The 18,236-nt window shown below is 38.2% G+C and overlaps 1 protein-coding gene across 1 annotated transcript; it reads right to left on the bottom strand.

Moving 5' to 3' along the window:
* Positions 1-7,000: 7,000 nt before the first annotated feature.
* LOC104965318 (adenylate cyclase type 8-like) lies at positions 7,001-9,933 on the bottom strand. The gene is made up of 3 exons (XM_010794276.1): positions 9,642-9,933; positions 7,455-7,725; positions 7,001-7,054 (listed from the first exon to the last, which is right to left on the bottom strand). Exons 1-3 carry the CDS (start codon positions 9,764-9,766, stop codon positions 7,001-7,003), a joined length of 450 nt encoding a protein of 149 aa, XP_010792578.1. The 5' UTR covers positions 9,767-9,933.
* Positions 9,934-18,236: the final 8,303 nt, after the last annotated feature.

Genomic DNA, 18,236 nt, shown 5'->3' with positions numbered 1-18,236 from the left:
GCTCTGAAACTATGGGGCGGCCGAGGACAAAAAATACACATGCGTTAATCGCGTTAAAATAATTAGTGGCGTTAATTTTTTGTTGTTGTTATTAACGCGTTAACTTGACAGCCCTAGTTTAACGTTTATAGTCCGTTTGAGTTTTGCCCATTTGAACGCAAACCAAACCTTCTGAAAGATGGAGCAATGTAACAAACTGTCGTCTGTTGCGCACCAGAAAAACGGACTATTAGGTGTGAATGGGACCTATAGGCTGAAGTCGAATAGTCCATTTAGCTTAGGAACCTTCCTAACGGAGTGAAATGACCCGGAAGTCCCTCAGTGGCAGCCATGATAAGTGCCGTTCGAATTCTCTAGATTATAGGAAAGGAGGTTTCAAACTTCCTTTATAACCTCCTTTAGCTTAGCAACCACTGGACCTCCCTTGACGAAAGGAGAGGAGAAAATGCTGCCCCACAATGCCTTGCAGCCGCAGCATTTGCCGTCACACAACAGTCGGCCGTTCACGGAAACAAACAATTATGACGGAGAAGTTGTATGCCCGGCGCCGTGGGAGGGCCAGGCCGCGTCTATTGTTATTCCAACCCAGTTTAGATTTAACCACGCCCACTTCCGCATTACGCAAGGATCGACGTAGCTCTACGCCATAGACACGGCACACCCGCAAAATCTGAATATGACAAGCAAAATACCGTCCTTAGAAACGCTGCATAATATACAATATAATAGTGCTTCTTTGTCAATATGACTGACGACCACAATTATGCAGTGCTGAGGTAATGTTAATTCATCATTTAATATGAATTCCTGATGGATATAAGAGGGCACATTAGCAAACATCTGTATATATAGCCTATATATAATGTTTCGTTTTTTTGTTTGTCATGTAACATGTTAACGTTTATTTAATATTTTATAGACATTTATAATATGTTATAAATGTCTATTTTAACATTAGTAACATATTAACGTTCTCTTCGTCCTCGTGGTTTAATGCCGCAAATATGAACTTATGGACTGTTGCATGTATAAGACATGATGGACACGTTGAAGAATCGCGTACTACCATTCAAGTTGAACTTCGTAGATGAACACTGTCAACAGCCTGTCGTAATAAAATTAACGTTGATAAAATACGCACCTCTCCCCCACAACCCCTCCCCCTCTCCGCGCCTACCCATATCTGTAGGGTGTTCGCGCACATGACAAGCAGGTCCCTGGGTAGGTCGTAAATAAGTAAATATTGTATTATATGCCGGCATATGGTGTAGTGGAATTATACGGCCTAGGACCACGTGACAAACGTTCTGAATTTGATGGTGTATTATCTTTATATGTATTTTACTGTAGATCGTAGTGAAGATATATGATGTACGTAGGGCTGGATACTCACAGTCACACACCGCACACACGATCACCACAACACACACTCGCATACACAGCCACACACACACCACAGCACACACAGCACCACACAAGCACACACACACACCACAAACAGTCGTATCGTAGATATGAATACTCTCACTGCACTAATGAATAGATCGACACTGTCTGCGTGTCTCTGGGTCCTATTCATACTAACCAGTGGCTGAAACAAGCAAAAATGTGTGTATATACATGAAGAAATGGCGAGAGTGTGAGAACTAGTTGGAAGCTAATATAAGAGTGACAGTAATGAGGTTCGGAGGCGGTGTGCAGAGATAGAGACCAAATATCGAGCCGTCTTGACTCCCCCAAGGAGTGGTGATGCCAGGGCAACTGTAAATAATTAAGTATAATAATAGATGGTTCGGTTACTTTATACATTAGGTAAGCTACCTCCTCTCTTTGAACTTAGTATACTAAGACTGACTAATACAGATTTCAAGGGACGATAAACAAAAACATTACGTCGTCCGCGGTGGTATATATATGTGCTGAGTTTCTTGTAAAGACTCTACCAACGGTCACCTATTGAGACTACAATCGCGTATTTTACAATAAGATACAAATAAGTAGTTAGTAATCTTTAATTACATAACCTAGCGCTTTACGGCTGTCACCGCCGGACCTATAAGTACAAGTTTATACAAAATTAAGAATTCAGTATGCTGCAAATGTTTAGTATAGCGTATTATTAGATTCTGTTATGTTATTTAATTTGACTTGTGTTTGGCTGCCCAATCTTTTCGCTTTTGCAGATTAGGGGATGTTTTATTTTGGCTAGTACGGTCCGAATAATGAGGAGGATCGGATACCCTCTATTATACTGAGACTAATTTACAAAATATATTTGTTATTGTCTCATGATGTGTTTATGATTATTATATTAAGAGTAATACATAAATTAGATTGTAATTACTAATATATCCTCTACTCTGAGTGTACATTAATTTAAATCTGTCTTATTTAAACTAGACTGTTTCATCTACTTCTCAGTGGATTATACCCATCTACGACAATACGATAAGATGGTTTAGAGATATCCGTCTCATAGATCTACAAGTGCGTAGTTAGGTATCAGAGTGCGATTGAATTTTCCTAACGTCGACCATGGCCCGTAGTCTAAACACGGTGTGACTTTATGCCACGTAAAATCAAAAACAGTTTTAGTTATACCCACCGAGAAAACGTTTGCTATGAGCTTCTGTTGAGCGCGCTGTCAGACAACGTCTAAATATGGCGCCTCGTATGAAACATGATGCGCGCGATGTGTGTACACGGTACAGCCTTACTAGAGCAGAACCAAGGACCTAGTAATAGTGCTAGAATAGTCGCGAAGAGAATGTCGAGACCTGTCTTGAATATTGAAGAATGGGAGACATTTCCTTATGTACAATATTTACAGGGTCCGTGATGTAAANCTCCAAGTGGAGATGAGGTCTTAAAATGTATTACATCCGACTTCAGGACTAAACTGATTAGTAACCAAGTCAGTTTTGTCATCTTCAGGGTGTATGCAGGAGTCCTGAAGTCGGATGTAATACATTTTAAGACCTCATCTCCACTTGGAGTTCTAACCGGTTACCTTGGCGACACACTTTACCTCACATTGACTATATACAGTATTGATTGTCCTTCCTCCTTATCTTCCAACCATTTGGACGCAGACTTGCATTTCCCCATAACGATGTTGCTTAGCAACCGGCGTAAACGGACCTTCGCGCTATGTCCTGTTCAGATGACGTCAAACCCAACGGGATGCCATCAATAAACTCCACAGAATCAGTCTACACACCTACGCAATGATTACATTCAGGCAAACTGTAGAATGCAAACCTCTTTGGACAATTTATATACTTATTGAAAACAAGCTACAAAATGTAATACCTTGGAAAATATATATTTTTTTTTAATAGCCTTAATTTTCGCTAAATTGATTTATCAACTTTTAATACTTTTTAAGGCCCGGCGGACACCCTGATCTTAGATAAAAATGTTTAATATAGCAGCAGTCTTTATAAAGTAGATGTTAAAAATGTTTCTGGAGAGGTAGTATGAAGCACCCATAGGTGGCACCACATGTCCATTTAAGACCCTAGTGCCACCTATGGGTCCAATGTGTCTTCTATTAAAGCTTCTATTGAGCTTTTCTAATGATAAATGTCTAAAAATGTGTCTCTCGTCAAATAAAAATAAATAAAAATAAAGTGAAGGGTGAAGAGCCTCACCTTCACTGGTCACTCCGTCTGAATCCTCGTAGTCATCGTACTGTGTCACAAACAGAAAACACATATGTTGCTTTTAATACACACACAACTTGTGAAGTAACAGTAAGATAANAACCCCCACGGTCCCTCAGATCCACCGCAGCCGGACTCCTATCCATTCCCACATCCACACTCTGCAGCTTTGGGTACAGAGCCTTCTCAGTGGCAGCTCCTAGGCTCTGGAACTCCCTCCCCCAAGATCTCCGTGACTCTGAGTCCCTCACAGTCTTTCAGTCCCGCCTCAAAACACATCTTTTCAACTCTGCCTACCCATAAGCCCCCCTCCTCTCAATCAATTTCCTCTTGACTGCCTTTTTATTTATTTTACTATACTTACTTGTTTGCCTGTCCTTGTTTGTCTACCCTCCCTCATATTGTAAAGTGTCTTTGAGTTGTGAAAAGCGCTATATAAATAAAATGCATTATTATTATTATTATTATTATTCTATTAAAGCTTCTATTGAGCTTTTCTAATGATAAATGTCTCAAAATGCGTCTCTCGTCAAATAAAACCATAAAGTGAAGTGTGAAGAGCCTCACCTTCACTGGTCACTCCGTCTGAATCCTCGTAGTCATCGTACTGTGTCACAAACAGAAAACACATATGTTGCTTTTAATACACACACAACTTGTGAAGTAACAGTAAGATAATTGAGATGATCAGAACACATGAGGCAGTACGGAGACATTTCAGTCCATTTGGATTAAGTGTTGAATTATCTGCATGGGGAGGTGATTGTTATGGGATACAATGAGGTCATACTTGACTATAATCATCTATTGGTGATTCAAAACAAACATTATTGGACCTATAATATTCCCTAGCTGTTTCAACACCAACACCCAGGGTTAGAATCCATTAGGAGTAATATATAGATAAATAAATAATAAATAAGAGTATATTTGTGTACTGATGCAACACCATGTGCATGCATGTGTTCCTATGGTTACAATACGTGTTGAATAGAAACACACGCATGAAATAAATTAACACCTACGCGTTTGTTCAGCAGGATAATCTCCACATATTTACACCGCTGTTATAATTGTTGAAGGGTAAAGGCAATCTCCAGAAGTAAAGAGCTAACGTGGCTAATTCACATCTCCTTTTTGTGAGATAACATTATCCTTGCCTTCCCTCTACTGCTCTTTATCATGTTATGTCTGTCTTAGGAAATATATTATACAATCTATCTGAAAGAAAAGTAGGTGTTGAAATGAACAGGAATGCTCTGAATGGGAATCAAGAATTTAACAGTAAAATGTGGAGTAAAACCAACTAACACAGTTGTAGATTTTGTAGATTTACCTCTTCCTCCAAATCTAGCCATTTCTCAATATCATCCATCACGGTGTTCTGGTTGATGGGTATCTAAGAAAGAGAGCAGAGCGTTAGGGGGGTCAGAGCAGAAACATATGAACGACTGCTTTAACTTAATGAAAAATACTACAAAACAAACAAAAATCAAACTTAACAACAAAGGAATAACCACATGTTGGGAAGCAAAGCACAGGTATGAAGTAGCCCATCAGGCAACTGGACACTGTCATGCTGAGTGTTGGGCGTCGGCTCTGAGAACATGCAGACCATTGGGTTTTATCTCAATAGAGCGGTGCAGGGATGACATGTTTTTGAAATCCGACCCAGATTTTAGCATCACAAGGGCTTTTGTTTTGTTTTTGGTAAAATGCAGAAAATAATCTCTACTACAACTACAGCACGGTCACATGACTTCACGTCACCACCGCTAAGCTAAAGGAGGCTAATGTTGGGCTGTAAAGGAACTACAGCACGGTCACATGACTTCACGTCACCACCGCTAAGCTAAAGGCGGCTAATGTTGGGCTATAACGGAACTACAGCCCGGTCACATGACTTCACGTCACCACCGCTAAGCTAAAGGTGGCTAATGTTGGGCTATAAAAGGAACTACAGCACGGTCACATGACTTCACGTCTCCACCGCTAAGCTAAAGGTGGCTAATGTTGGGCTATAAAAGGAACTACAGCACGGTCACATGACTTCACGTCTCCACCGCTAAGCTAAAGGTGGCTAATGTTGGGCTATAAAGGAACTACAGCACGGTCACATGACTTCACGTCTCCACCGCTAAGCTAAAGGTGGCTAATGTTGGGCTATAAAGGAACTACAGCACGGTCACATGACTTCACGTCTCCACCGCTAAGCTAAAGGTGGCTAATGTTGGGATATAATGAAGTTAGCAGATGTCTTAAAAACTGAGGTTACTTAGAAGAGACTAATACATGTCTTCATGATGAACATAAGCCACCCTTAGCTTAGCTAGTTTTCATGAAAAAAAAAAAGCTAACGTTAGGCTATAACTTACGTTCAACAAAACNTGAAATACACCACTGGTGAATTTAAAATGTCTAAATGAGGCGACTAAACGTCATCACGGCCAACATTAGCCACCTTTAGCTTAGCGGTGGTGACGTGAAGTCATGTGACCGTGCTGTAGTTCCTTTATAGCCCAACATTAGCCGCCTTTAGCTTCGCGGTGGTGATGTGAAGTCAGGTGACCGTGCTGTAGTTCCTTTATAGCCCAACATTAGCCGCCGTTAGCTTAGCGTTTTATTCTGAAATAATCTAAAATAGCATTAAAAACATCCCATTAGATCTTTGTGGAGGGAATCAGGGAGATGCTAACTTCAGGGTAGCGCTATAAATGTACAACATCACTGCACCACTCTATAATGAAAATTGTCCATTCAAGATTGAGGTGACGTCTTTAATTGTCCTTATTTGGTATTTCCAAAACCCAAAGATATTCACTTTAATGTAATACAAAACAGAGAAAAGGTCTTTCACTCACTCCTTCAATAGCAGGAAGATAAAATAAAATCAACTCTGCCTCCAAAATCAACCATAGAAAAGAAAACAACATGAAGTCTGTGGGGGTGGATTTGTTGCAGCAGGAACGCAGACACATGAAAAGGGGATGAAGAGGATGTTTGTATGTGTCGCACACAATCAGAAGCTCGTCATCCTTCACCAACAGGCAGGCGATGTGAAGCTCACACACAATCTCTCCACAGAAAACAGAAGAAGACAAAACAACCGACACACAGGCAACTGAGAAGAAGAAGACACGTCCATCTTGAGAAAGCACCTCATCCTGCAGTGAGGTTTAAAATGTGTCCCTTTAACTTGTTTTGGGTAAAGAGTTGGACAAACAATTGTGATTTCAACTCGCTCTATCAGTGGGATATCGTTTTGAGATAAACGTTTATATAAAAAACTCCTGTCATGGTCATTCTGGGGTGCCTTTGAAACTAAGTCCTGGCTTTCAGTAAATGAAGCTGTTCTGGTCAGACGATATTCTAACAAGCTTTAGGATATACTAACGAAGATTTCACACCAGGACACAAATCATAGCGAACGGTCAGGCAGTGTTTAAAGACTGGTTAATGGAAGAGACAATGTGAACGGACCTGGAGAGTTACAGAAAACCTTGATCAGTGCTTGCGTCAAATCAAGTTACGTCGCTTTTGACGCGGTTATAGACATCGGTACTATTTCTATCTCTACCAATACGATCATTTTTGAATTAACAAAATTGTTGAGAGGGATCCTACACTCTCAGTTTGACTGATTTTGATAGAGGAAGTCACATATTTCTTGCTAGACAATGCAGTTTTTTGAAATTGGAATGCCGGTTTAACCCTCAGTAACAGAACAAGTTTCCCATCAAGATGAACATGTTTCCACTGTGCGATTAACAGCATCACGGCGGCACTTACGTTCTGCTTCCCCACGATGTTGTCGAAGGGCAGCTCGGGGCTCCAGGACGCCTCGTTGAAGGTGGTGCTGCTCGCCCTGCGGTCCGAGGAGCTCGACGCCTCCTTCATGATGTCCTCCGGCAGGCTGAGCGTGCTCTCCTCCGGCTGCTTGATGAGGAACGTCTCGATGTTGTGGCGGCGCAGGAAGTCGTTGCGGTCCTTCCCGTGGCCCTCCTCCACCTCGTAGTCTCCGTTCAGACAGTCCAGAGCCGCTTTGGAGATGTGGATCCTCCTGGAGAGATGGCGGGAAAGAACAATAGTCAGGTTTTGAGGAAAAGTGACAGAATTTGTACGTAAAAAGTCAAATTTGGAGTAAAAAAATATCACATTTTGAGAAAAAAAAAATCCGAATAGAGGAAAATTTCAGAATTCGCAGAAAAAAATCAGAATTTAGCGTTTCCCGAAAAAAGTCAGAGTATTGAGATTTTCAGAAAAAGTGCATTATTTAAGAACAATTTGAGTTCTCAGATATTCTGAAAATACGTAAGTTTTAGATTGTCAGAAGAAAGTCTTACATTTGAGAAAAAGGCAGAATTCCGAGATCTTGAGAAAAAAAAACTTTTTTGTAAAACAATCTGAATTTTGAGAAAAAAAATCTGAATTTTGAGGGAAAATTACAATATGTTGAGATTTTCATAAAGAAGTAAGAATAATAACATTTTCAGAAAAAGGGCATAATTTAAGAAAACATTTTATTCTCAGATTTTTTGAAGAAACGTCAGAATTTTGAGATTAATTTGAGCATATGGAAAACATCCTGCTTTAAAGGTGGAGTAAGTGTTTTTCGGCCACCAGGGGGCAGCAGAAAAACTCCTTAAAACCCTGGACACATTCAACAGACACATACTGTAGCAACATTAGCTTCTCAATAGAGTATTATTATTTGGGGAAAATAACAGTCAGATTTTGAGGAAAAGTGACAGAATTCTTAGATGTTCAGAAACAAAAAGAAGTACGTTTTAGGTTGTCGGAAGAAAGTCTCACATTTGAGAAAAAGTCAGAATCCTCAGATTTTCATAAAAAATTCACAATTTTCTGAAAAAGGCAGAATTCAAGAAAAAGGCAGAATTTAGAGATTTTCGGAAAAAAGTCCAATTTTTGAGAAAAGAAAGAACATTCCTTCTAGACTGTGTTATGTGTCGGGTGAACCCAAAACATCATCCGACATTCAGATATCTTCTGTCCGTGCTTCCTTGTTATATACCAGAGAGACCACAGGTCAGGCTCTACAGCAGCTGCTGGCAGGACGTTTAAATCCTGCAGTTTGAGAAATAATCTCGCTCTGTTTCCGCGCCAACCATCAGGGCGAAAACACATTTGGCCGAGAGACACTTTGGTGTAGAGTAAACATCAAAAAACACATTTATTTTCACATTTTAAAAAGTAACCTCTATTGAAATGATCGTACTAAACTGCACCGTTGTGTCTCTAAAGCAAACAATCAAGTAAAAGGTAAATAAGTCAAAGAACAGATTCCAAAATACTGCTGCTGGTTTATATGGGGTGGTGGTGGCGAAGTCGATAGGGACTTGGCTTGGCAACTGGAAGGTCACCAGTTCAAGTCCCGGCAAGACCAAGTGCTACCGAGGTGTCCCTGAGCAAGGCACCGTTCCCTACACTGCTCCCCGGGCGCCGTTCAAAATGGCAGCACACTGCTCCTAACACTAGGATGGGTCAAATGCAGAGAAACAATTTCCCCATTTCATAAAGGGATTCATAAAGTATATCAAAAAATAAATAAATAAATAAAGCTTTGAATGGTTTAGGCCCAAAACACATTTCTGACCTCCTGCTAAATGATGAACCATCCAGACCTCTCAGGTCTTCAGGTCTGCTTTCTGTCCCCAGAGACTTAAACATGGAGAACTCAGTTATTATGCTCCAAACATCTGGAACAAACTCCCAGAAACCTGCCGGTCCGCTGCAACGAAGACTACTTTTAAATCCAGGCTGAAGACTTTTCTTTTTGTCGCTGCTTTTAATTGAACTATTCATATCTCACACTGCACTCTAACTTGTATTCATGTACCTATTATTCATGTTTTATTATCTTTGATTTTAAATGAGTGTTTTTTTTAAATGTTTCTGCTGCACTATTTCTATTTCCTTGCCTTTAGAATAACCCCTGAATCTGTTGTGTTTACTGACCCGGGGATTCCTCCAGACTCCAGCTTGTTGGCGATGTCTACGTCCCAGGACCAGACGTCAAACTGCCACTTCCTGAGGCCCAGCACGCCGCACAGCACCGAGCCCGAGTGGATCCCGATCCGCATGTCGATGTCGTGTTTCGTACGAGACCTCACGTATCTGGGGGAGAAACAATGGAGATATGTTTAGATTTGAATCGTGACTTATTCTGAGCCAGGAATCTCCACTTCAGTAGCGACAAGCTCTCCAGTTTCCAGAAGCTTTGTTCATCAAAGACACAGGAACCTTTATTCCTAAAAACACTTTATTCATAGCTGTTGAAAGTATTTTTTTATGTATTTATCAATTAATACAATCATTTTCCTCTCTTTCTGTATGTCAACAAAAAAAACTAGATTGTTTGTGTATTGTTTATTTATTTAGCTTTGTGTTGTTTTATTTATACTGTTTTTTGTTTGTTTTAAAGCGTACATATATGGACAATAAGTCAAGTTTTTCAAACTGAACCTTTGTTCTGGATATGTATTCAAATACGCACATATTAATGAATATAACACCTATTATTAATACATATGAAAACATGTAGTTAGTCAACTGGGAACGTTTTATTTAGATATTCATTCGTTAAATATTGTTGGATTTATGGATTGTAAGAATAAAGTATTTTAAGCTTTTTTAATTTATATTTTAATACATTTTAAATAAATAGGATAAGAAAAGCACTCATCATTAATCAAGAGCAGTTTGAGACTTGCTGCCTTGCTCATGGACACATAGGAAAACAGACTGAACCACTAACCCTCTCTACAGCTTCACTATGATGGATAATGAATAATAAATGCGTAATAAATGATAAAACATGCAAACAAAACTTAAAATAGAACCCTAATCATATCATGTAACTCAAATGAATCTTTAAACTGTGAAGGGAAATCATATATGAGGTAAAAGTGCATATTTAATGATCAACATGTAAGTAGAATATGAAACATGTATATATTGATTCAGCTATGCCAGAGGTTACTCTGGGTCTCTGTGAGTGTGTGTGCATTAAATCAGAATGCAAATACACATGAGTTTGACCTCTGGCGAAAAACACAACGCAGATATTGTTTGTTAATTCAGCGAGAAACGAGCACACAAAACATTTCATTTCATGCTTCATAACAGCGCTGGTGAGTGTGAGGTGAAAGGCATGCTGGGAGATTGTGACAGGTAATGAGCTGTGAATTAATTCAAACTGCAGTTAGTCATGAAGATGAATTGATATAATTTAGATTAAAAAGTCTCACATCCGAGAAATAGGCAGAATTTAAGAAAAATATAAGAATTCTGAGATTTTGAGAATAAAGTTAGAATTTTGAGAAAAAGGCCGAATTCTGAGATTTCGAGATTAATGTGGTTAAAGAGATTCTCAGAAAAAAAGGCATTATTAAAGAAAAATTAAGGTTAAATTCTGACTTTTTCAGAAAATCTCAGAATTAAAATTAATCAGAATTCTCAGAAGAAAATCTGAATTTTGAGATTTTCTGAAAAAAGTCTTACATTTGAGAAAAATGCAGAATTATGGGATTTTGAGAAAACATTTCAAATTTTCAGGAAAATGTCAACATTTTCAGAAAGAAAATGAATTTAGGGTTTCCCAAAAAAAGGCAGAATATTGAGATTTAGAGAAAAAGCACATTATTTAAGAAGAATCTGAATTTTCTGAAATATTTCAGAATTTTCAGGAAAAATTACATAATTTTCGATTTTTTGAAATAAAAACGATTAATAAGATTTTGAGAATAATCGCATTATTTAAGAAAAAATATAATTCTGATACTTTCAGAAGCATATCAAAATTCTGAGGAAAAAAATACAGAATTTTGCGATTTTTAGAAAAATGCAAGAATTCTCAGATTTTCAGAAAAAAAAATCACAATTTTACGAAAAAGGCATAATTCTGAGATTGAGAAAAAAAATCATAATCCTCCATAAAAAAATTAGAATTTAGGGTTACCAGAAAAAAGTCAGAACTTTGAGATTTTCAGAGAAAGTGCATTACTTAAGAAAATGTTTAATTCTGAGATTTTCAGAAAAAAGTCAGGATTTTGAGATTTTGAGAAAATGTCAGAATATAAGAAAGAGACAGAATTCTCAGATTTTCAGATTTTTTGGTAAACAGGTAATTTGTCGAGGGAAGCTTGCCACCTGTGGATAAAGAGGTCAACATGACAGTCACTGCACTATGACATGTATACACTATTAAAGCTGAAATGTAAAGTTTAAGATGCTGCTAATGTTTTGAGGTAAGTCAATAAAAAAGGCCTATAATTGTGTAAAAGGAGATTTAATGTTGCGAATATGACTGAAAACAAACAATACAGAGTCTCACCTGCTCTGCACTCACATCTGACCTCAGACAGTATTTCATTTTAATATGCATGGTGATGATAAATGAGGCACTACACACATAATTACCCCACCTCTTGTAAACATCATCAAAGGAATAGTAAATGGGAGTAAACGAACCTGCGTTTACAAACACAGGGCGATATGAATTATGAAATGCTGCCATGCAATATTCAGAGCGCCTGTCTGCCTCAGTCTGACACCACAGAGTCCGCTGGAGCAGAACAAGCCCCGGAGCAAAAACCAACATGTTCGCAGGGTTCTGAGGCGTGTTGACTTCACTGCGTGGTGACAGCCGACACTGATACGCGTGATACGGACAGGAAGTCACTGATGGGTTATGGGTAAATAATCTCAAGAAGGGAGATGCTAACAGAGGGAAATGACACAGAAGCAACGATAGGAGTCGTTTGATTATTAGATGCTAGGGAAGGAGATCCTATGCTTCCTTTGTTATCTCCTTTATGGATGGAGTGTCTCTACTTTAAAGAGTCCTCTCCTGCTGATGTTCAGGTGTATCTCAGTATGTAGTGTCTCTACTTTAAAGAGTCCTCTCCTGCTGATGTTCAGGTGTATATCAGTATGTAGTGTCTCTACTTTAAAGAGTCCTCTCCTGCTGATGTTCAGGTGTATATCAGTATGTAGTGTCTCTACTTTAAAGAGTCCTCTCCTGCTGATGTTCAGGTGTATATCAGTATGTAGTGTCTCTACTTTAAAGAGTCCTCTCCTGCTGATGTTCAGGTGTATCTCAGTATGTAGTGTCTCTACTTTAAAGAGTCCTCTCCTGCTGATGTTCAGGTGTATATCAGTATGTAGTGTCTCTACTTTAAAGAGTCCTCTCCTGCTGATGTTCAGGTGTATATCAGTATGTAGTGTCTCTACTTTAAAGAGTCCTCTCCAGCTGATGTTCAGGTGTATATCAGTATGTAGTGTCTCTACTTTAAAGAGTCCTCTCCTGCTGATGTTCAGGTGTATATCAGTATGTAGTGTCTCTACTTTAAAGAGTCCTCTCCTGCTGATGTTCAGGTGTATATCATACGTAGTGTCTCTACTTTAAAGAGTCCTCTCCTGCTGATGTTCAGGTGTATATCAGTATCTAGTGTCTCTACTTTAAAGAGTCCNGTTTTTTTAGCTCTATCTAAAAACATCAAGGCAAGGCAAGTTTATTTATATAGCACTTTTCAACATTTCTATTTTTTGTAAAGCACTTTGAATTGCCTTGTGTTGAAAAGTGCTATATAAATAAACTTGCCTTGCCTTGATGTTTTTAGATAGAGCTAAAAAAACAGACCAAAAAACATGCTTGTTGCTCAAAATCTGTTCCTTGCTTTTTTACGTGTACGTTTTCTATACTTTGTTTTACTCCCTCGTCAAAGAGCTTCTGAATCAGGATGGGAAGTACTCTTCTCATAAATAAATAAATTAGGGAGAGTGGATTTCTTATGCTAACTTGAATGCTACGCTAAGGAGAAAACAAGACGACGAGGAGGACCGATGCCAACATGTTTCATTCTGCTGCTTCACAGTGGAAACAAATGGCGGTTCCCACTTTGCTCTATAGAAAGGACATTCTTGGAAAAGGAAGCTGTTGCTTAAGAAGCTCCTGGGAAACATCAGTGACGTGTGCAGAGAAGATGAGCTTTTAAAAAAGGGAAAAGAGAAGACAAGGCGCGCTTTTAACTAGGGATGCAACAAGTGTGTACAAGTAAACAAAAAATATCTGTTTATTGGTTATAGGTTTATGCATCACAATATTAACAAGAAGGGCATTATTGTGCGATAGCAGTTTTGTAGTTATTCTGATTAGAAGTCATTCAGTGTAATGATTACAACATATATGAGCATCTGGGAATATCAGTTCTGAGTTTAAAGCTGTATGACCGTAATAAAGTTATTGATAGTTTGGATATTCGGTATCTCATATGTCGATTAATATCATGCTTTGAAACTAGTCTTTGTGGCTCTTTACACTCGGCCTCCCCGGACAAAAAACACCAGACTCAGGGACACTTTCATCCAACAGGCCATAAGACTGTTAAACACCTGTGCTCTGTAAAGTGCCCCGATAAACATTCACCTGTTCGTCATCTTGCAATTTACTTATTTATATAAACCGTATGTAATTTCATATTCTGTTCTTGTACCTATCATATTCTATTTACATGTATATAGACTTCTTTATTTTTATATTTTATTATAGCTTTGTTGGAGGAGCTCGGGTCAGAAGAATTTCATTGCTATTTCTACACTGTAGCTTATGTGCATATGATGATAACATCTTTGAATTTGAACAAGATAACGCTAAACTCTCAGTTTCTGTGTCGGTGCATTTGAAACCACTGGAGAGCTCGCTCAGTGAGATTCCTTTCGTTTCCGCGGGTGAAAACCTGCCCGACGCTGAGGCTGCCTGAGGAATGGAGCGGCAGCGGGGTGAGGATCCTTCATGAGCCAACAATGGGATCAGACAGCCAACTGGTTTGGGGAGATCCAGTGACCTCAATCGTAGTGATGACACATTTAGAGCAGTTTCAGGTGTGAGATTACCATAGGTCTTTTAATATAGAAGTTTTTGATTTGGGTAAATATAAAAGACCCGTAAGAGACGTGACTTTAAGATGATCTGTACCAAAACAAAGATTTTATTAAGTCTATAGAATACCGTTTGTAATTCAGATATTTTTACATATTTTGCCTTTACTGAATGTTGCTCTTATGGTGCTTTGGATATTGCACTAGTCCATATTGCGATTTGATAACATTTAGACATTTATTAATGCAGCCCAAATTCAGTTTGAATAAATTAATAACATATTCCATAGATACAAATGTAAAACTAAAATGTGCACTGCTACCCACCATGGTTCAGCATTACACATCAGAAACACCCAATGTCTGTCATCACAAGAAACTCTACGAAAAATGTGTATGGGGATATATAAACTCTGAATAACTACAATGGGGGGTTTGTACAGCTTATTAAAAGTAAAATTCAAGCACTCTCTACTAAATGAAAGGATTCCCACACTCCCAACGTCACAATCATCGCATAATATGACTAATAATCAGAATAATTACTCATCCGCTATTAACACACCTTACAACGTCATTCTGTTTGAAATTGAGATGCATACACCTAAAACAATTTATTTGAAGATTTCCTCTGTTTCTTAATAACCCTGCTTCTAAAGTAGACTAGTTCTTGGTAGTGCAATTCATTCTATAAATTGGATAAAAAAAACATTTGGAAAAACTCATAAGGGCATCAGTTTGGACTCTGGGAACATTGGATGGGAATTTTCCATTACAATGACATTTCAGAGACTCAATAGATTAATAGATGTTAAAAATAGTGGCTTGTTGAAGCGGGCATTCGTTTCTGCTTTTGGAAAAACTTCACCTTTTTATTCTGAAATATATAGTTTGGGCCAGATATAAAATGATTCTTCTGCTGACAAGTACTGAGCACAAACATTATCAGATGTAGGTATTACTGATTATCATAGAGATTAAACACCTTACAAAAGAATAAGTCTCTACATAACTGTTCTGTTCTTCTGTAACTGCAAGAGTCACATTGAGCCCCTTCATAAACACTGTTTAATATATATTATTGTAGAAATATGGCTTTTTGAATAGAAGATTAAAGCAAACGTCTTGTATCTATTTACACATTCATGCATCTATACCCTGATAAAACCAGCAGGTCTAGAGCTTTGACCCCTGTAATCTTACTCCTTTCCATTCAACATCAAGGTCAGGTGAAGTAGCCATAAGTAGGTCAAGACCGCTGATCTTTGGTCTCCATTGAGCTATCCAGATAAACAACAAATGGAAAGAAGTTTCCTCAGATAAACCGCGTGACACAGCAAAGGGAGATACAACCTGGGAGGTGGAGCTGTATGAGGAAGTTAAACACTTTTGTGGTCAAGGAAATACACTGAGCAAAAAGCCTGTGTGTGTGTGTGTGTGTGTGTGTGTGTGTGTGTGTGTGTGTGTGTGTGTTTCTAATGGCACTGACAGCCCAAGTAAAGCCATAACATAGCCTGCTTTGTGTGCTCATCCACTTACAGGACAAAATTGTGAAAAAATAAAATAAAATTTGGTTTAAGATTATTATTATTATTATTGAACTTTAACTAATAAATGTTGTTGTACAAATTCAGGAGTTCATTGCAACAAAGTGCAAGTTATGCAACTTTATAGTTTATGTATCTCTAACTGGGATGATTTTAAATGTTTGTGATAAACTAAAAAGGATGATGTGTTAATACTTCTTAAACTAAACTAATTATTGAAAGACCCTCTTGGGAAATGCATCGTCGATATTTAATATGATATGTGATTCCCATAGGACAGAGTGTAGGAATACTTTGTTACAATTAAAAGTCCTGCAATCAAAATGTTACACAAGTAAAAGTACAAAAGTATCAGCATATATAGACAAAATATACAAAAGTAACAGTACTCATTCAGCAGATTGGCCCATTTCAGAATAATATATATGATATGTTTTATAATGATTGATCATTAAAGTGTTCTCAAAGCTGGTAAAGGTGCAGCTAGTTTTAATGACTCTGTATGCTGCAGGGTAGCTTGTGAATTTTACTCTAGTCATATATAAGTGTTGATTATATTTCATATCATTAATCAACATCGGTAAAGTAACTAAAGGTATTAAATAAATGTACAAAAGTAAAATGTGTACCTATGAATTGTAGTGAGGTAGAAGTACAAAGTAGGAAAACATGTAAATACTCAAGTAAAGTACAAGTACCTCAAAATCCAACCCAAGTATAATACTTGAGCTACTTGGATACTTTCCACCACTGCATACTAAATAGAGCCCAGTGAAAACAGGATCTGTGAGGCCTGTGCAGGTTGTTTAGCCGCTCCCAGGTAGACTCAAATCTACCTGGCAACTAGCTTAAAAACTAAAGTAAAGTTAGCTTCCTGGGAATGTACTCACCCTGGGGCTCGAAGTAGAAGATAATACAGTCCTCCAAAAACCACATAAATGGAAAGTACCAAATCCTTCGTCGGTGTAGTTTGACCAAAAAAAAATGCTGGCAATTCCTGGAGATGTAACGGCTAAAAAAACACACGTACAGGTTAGCTGGCTAACGTTAGCTTCAGCTCGGCTAGTGGTTTACACTGCGGAGCTAGCAGCAAGCTTGTTAGCTTCGGCTATCGGTTAATGGCTGTTCACACTGCAAAGCTAGCAGTTAGCTTGTTAGCATCGAGCTAGGCTAGTGGCGGTTTAAACTGCAGAGCTAGCGGCAGTTAGCTTGTTAGCATCGATCTGTTTACTTCCCAGCTGTCAGTGTCAGCGCAGTCCGGCTGCCTGTTTAGTTTAAGACTTCTTTGAGAAAGACGAAGCGTTCAAGGGTCACTTTTAACAGTTTCCATGTAGCTACGGAAAACTTTACCCGCACTCCTGACCCGCGGGCAGAGCCATACTCGCCGCCGCTGACATCGTTTTATCGGTTCTGTCGGAAACCCGGAAAAGGGGCCGACCGACACAAAATGGAGGCAGATCTGCGGTGCGTTAATGTATTGTCGTAAATGCCAGATTCAACGTTTTTTACAACATTTTAATTATAGTTCTATTGAATATATAATACTCTAGTGGGTAATACATAACTGACATCTGTGTCACAAAACATAATCGTTCTCAAAAGTAGTTTTAGTAGCATCAATTATTTGTTTGTCATTTATGTGTTGCGTTTTAGTGCTTTAGATGTTCAAAGTATGTGCTTTTAAACTCATCACAATACTTTATTTATTCCGGGATAATTCGTTTTTCACATAGACTCTATTTTAGCATTTTAGAATACAATGAAATACAAATTTAAATAAAGAGCAATAAAGTAAAACATAAATACATGTGTATTACAGTATACAGTGTATTCATATTTATGATATTTATGATGAAAACCAGATTGAACGAGTTTTTGATAATTTCCCTATTTGATGTTTAGCCAAAACAAATGCTTAATATTGCAAGAAATAGGGCTCATATTAAGAGTAAGGCGTATTACAAGCTTGTATTGTGTACAGAGTATTCTTCATCGTTATACCAACATTAAAAGTTAACATACAAAGGACATCATTAGAAAAAATGCCAACAGAATGTTCTCTTTTGTATTAAAAGTTGTTTTGTCAATTAATGGTAACATGTGTGAGACTGCCCAAAGGCACACA

The sequence above is a fragment of the Notothenia coriiceps genome, unplaced genomic scaffold (assembly GCF_000735185.1).
Source record: "Notothenia coriiceps isolate Sejong01 unplaced genomic scaffold, NC01 NC01_scaffold00037244, whole genome shotgun sequence".
NCBI classification, from domain to species: Eukaryota; Metazoa; Chordata; class Actinopteri; order Perciformes; family Nototheniidae; genus Notothenia; species Notothenia coriiceps.
The sequence above is the reverse complement of the archived record's forward strand: the minus strand, read 5'-3'. Positions and strand labels throughout refer to the sequence as shown.

What these genes read in the sequence shown, in the direction of transcription:
- LOC104965318 (XM_010794276.1), bottom strand. Translation starts at nt 9,766, where the DNA reads ATGCGGATCGGGATCCACTCGGGCTCGGTGCTGTGCGGCGTGCTGGGC. An exon ending in GAGTCTGGAGGAATCCCCGG is followed by an intron (nt 7,726 to 9,641) that starts GTCAGTAAACAC and finishes CCATCTCTCCAG; the next exon opens with GAGGATCCACATCTCCAAAG. An exon ending in ACATCGTGGGGAAGCAGAAC is followed by an intron (nt 7,055 to 7,454) that starts GTAAGTGCCGCC and finishes AATCTTCGTTAG; the next exon opens with TATATCCTAAAGCTTGTTAG.